Source organism: Lactuca serriola, chromosome 8 (genome assembly GCF_051521515.1).
Source record: "Lactuca serriola cultivar US96UC23 chromosome 8, Lser_US96UC23_V15, whole genome shotgun sequence".
NCBI lineage: Eukaryota > Viridiplantae > Streptophyta > Magnoliopsida > Asterales > Asteraceae > Lactuca > Lactuca serriola.
The window spans coordinates 29,213,029-29,215,459 of NC_136415.1; the positions used below are offsets into that span (position 1 = coordinate 29,213,029).

Consider the following 2,431-nt stretch of genomic DNA (forward strand, 5'->3'; position numbering starts at 1 on the left):
TACATTCTTCCCAAGGCAACCGATACCAACCCTAAAAGGACTTACCAACCTAAAAAGGAACGAACCTTAAACCGGGGGTAAATGCAGAAATTAGTAGTAGGGGTTGCACAATTTTTTTCCCGTCACACATAATATAAAACATTAAAAAAAATCGGTCAAACATAATATAAAACATCTAATACAATTTTTTTCTGGTTAAACATAATATAACAACGATCTATTAAAATTTAAATTTGTCCTCTTCGTGCAGACATCTTTTGAAACCGCTCCATTACTTTTTCATTCTCAACTTTCGCAAGTGCTTCGGTCTCGACATTACAAAGCAATGCGTCGTTCAAAAATTCATCGCCAATTTTGTTACACAAGTCGGTCTTCAAGAGCTTCATCTTTGAAAAACATCTTTCTACACTTGCGGTCGCTACGGGTAATATCAAAGCCAACTTTAATAGCTTATAAACCAAAGGATAAGACCGATGCTTCCCCGTACTAACCATCAAACGAGAAAGGTCGGAAATTCCTTTCAAACTAATGAAGCGCTCATCTTTGATGCAAGAGTGATAAAGTATATCAAGTTGTCCTTCAAGGTCTATCATATATGAATCATCAAAGTCATACTTGTATAACTTACCCAACTTCAATAACTTTGATTTGTCAAATTGTGCAAATGAATCACAAGGGCTCGAAGTACCTATGTATTCTAGTAATTGAGTGCTTGTTTCACTAAATCGATCTCGATATTCTGTAAGTTGCATATCTACCACTGTTTTGAAGATTTCAACCTCAAAATGAAACCTATTAGTCTTTGTAGTCCTACGGTTTCTCGCACCAATATACAACTCTTCCATATCCAAAGTATCAATTTCACGTGTTTGACAAAAAGAGGATACTTTTGGCAAAATGCTAGCAAACCCTATGTTTCTAAAAGATTGCAATGCCTCCATTGTCCCTCTAACCATCGAAGCCGCTTCTAAAATGTCTAGATCTTTTCTTTGAAGTTGCTTTGACAATGTACCCGTGAGGTGTAAAATGTCATACATCATATGTAAGTAAAACACAAACTCATATGATTTAAAATATGCTAAGATTCCAGATGCTTGTTGACGGTTTGCCAATGACCCTCCCTCCTCTTTCACAAAATCTAAAACTACAAGAACATCTACAAACAACTTTATCAAAATTGTGAGTGTGTTGAAATGTGAACCCCATCTTGTTTCTCCCGCTCGAACAAGTGTAGTCTCTTGATTTAACCCTCTTCTGGTTTCAATTTCACCACTACACAAGCCTTTTTGCACCATTTCTCTTGCTTGCTCTCGTAGTAAGTCTTTCCTTTTACACGATGCACAAATTACATTAACCACCAACGAAATTTGCTCAAAAAAGTCACTAACACCATCATGCTTCTTTGCTACAGCCACAACTACTAATTGAAGTTGGTGTGCAAAGCAAAGTACATAAAAATCCGTGTCATTCTCTTGTAATATCAAAGCTTTCAAACCATTGAATTCCCCTCGCATATTGCTAGCCCCATCATAACCTTGTCCTCTTAACTATTAAAATTTAAAACAATTTATATATATATATATATATATATATATATATATATATATATATATATATAAATTAAATTGAAATAACAAAAAAGTAGAGAATAAATTACCTGACTAAAACTCAACTTATTACTTGTAAGTACTTCATTTAAGGCGTTTTTGAGTGTCAAAGAAGATGTATCCTTCACGTGCACTAGACCTATGAATCTTTATTTCACAAAGCCAAGAGTATCGACATAACGCAAAACAATAGCCATTTGTTCCTTTTTGAAACATCACTAGATTCATCAACTAGTAAAGCAAAAACATCTTGACCAATCTCTTCACGAATACTAAAAGTACTTATTGTGCATAACATTGCACAAGTTCTTTTTGAACTTTAGGGGAAATTAGTTGATTGTTTTTAGGAGCATTTTCTAAAGTATTGTTGAAAATATCTTCACTAGTCTCTCGAATGGCTTTTAACACTTCAATGTATAGCCCTCTATTTTCTGAGTTAACCGACTCATCATGACCACGAAACGGTAAACCCGTTTTCAATAAAAGTATAACAATAATAATAGAAACATGTAATTGAGCTTTATATTTATGATCCTCTGTTTTGGTTTGCCTCCTCAAGACTACATTGATAGCTTGTTTTTCCCTCATTAAAAACTCACACTTTTCTTTTGCTTTGTTGTGAAAACTATCAACACCACTCACATGAGTCTGAAATGCATCTTTTTTATTCCAAGTATCAAAACCTTGGGAAACTAATGCATCTCTCCCTCCTTTTTGTCCCATGAGGTCCCCACACAAATAACAATATAAACAATATGCACTATTCTTTTTCACACTATATTCCAAGTTCCAACCAATCAAAGTCATCAAACCATGAAGGAACG

General features: G+C 34.4%; 1 protein-coding gene across 1 annotated transcript; it reads right to left on the minus strand.

The window, feature by feature from the left end:
- Window positions 1–227: 227 nt before the first annotated feature.
- Window positions 228–1,514, minus strand: LOC145066752 (uncharacterized). The gene has a single exon (XM_079014026.1). The coding sequence runs from the start codon at window positions 1,512–1,514 to the stop codon at window positions 228–230; it is 1,287 nt and encodes a 428-aa protein (XP_078870152.1).
- Window positions 1,515–2,431: the final 917 nt, after the last annotated feature.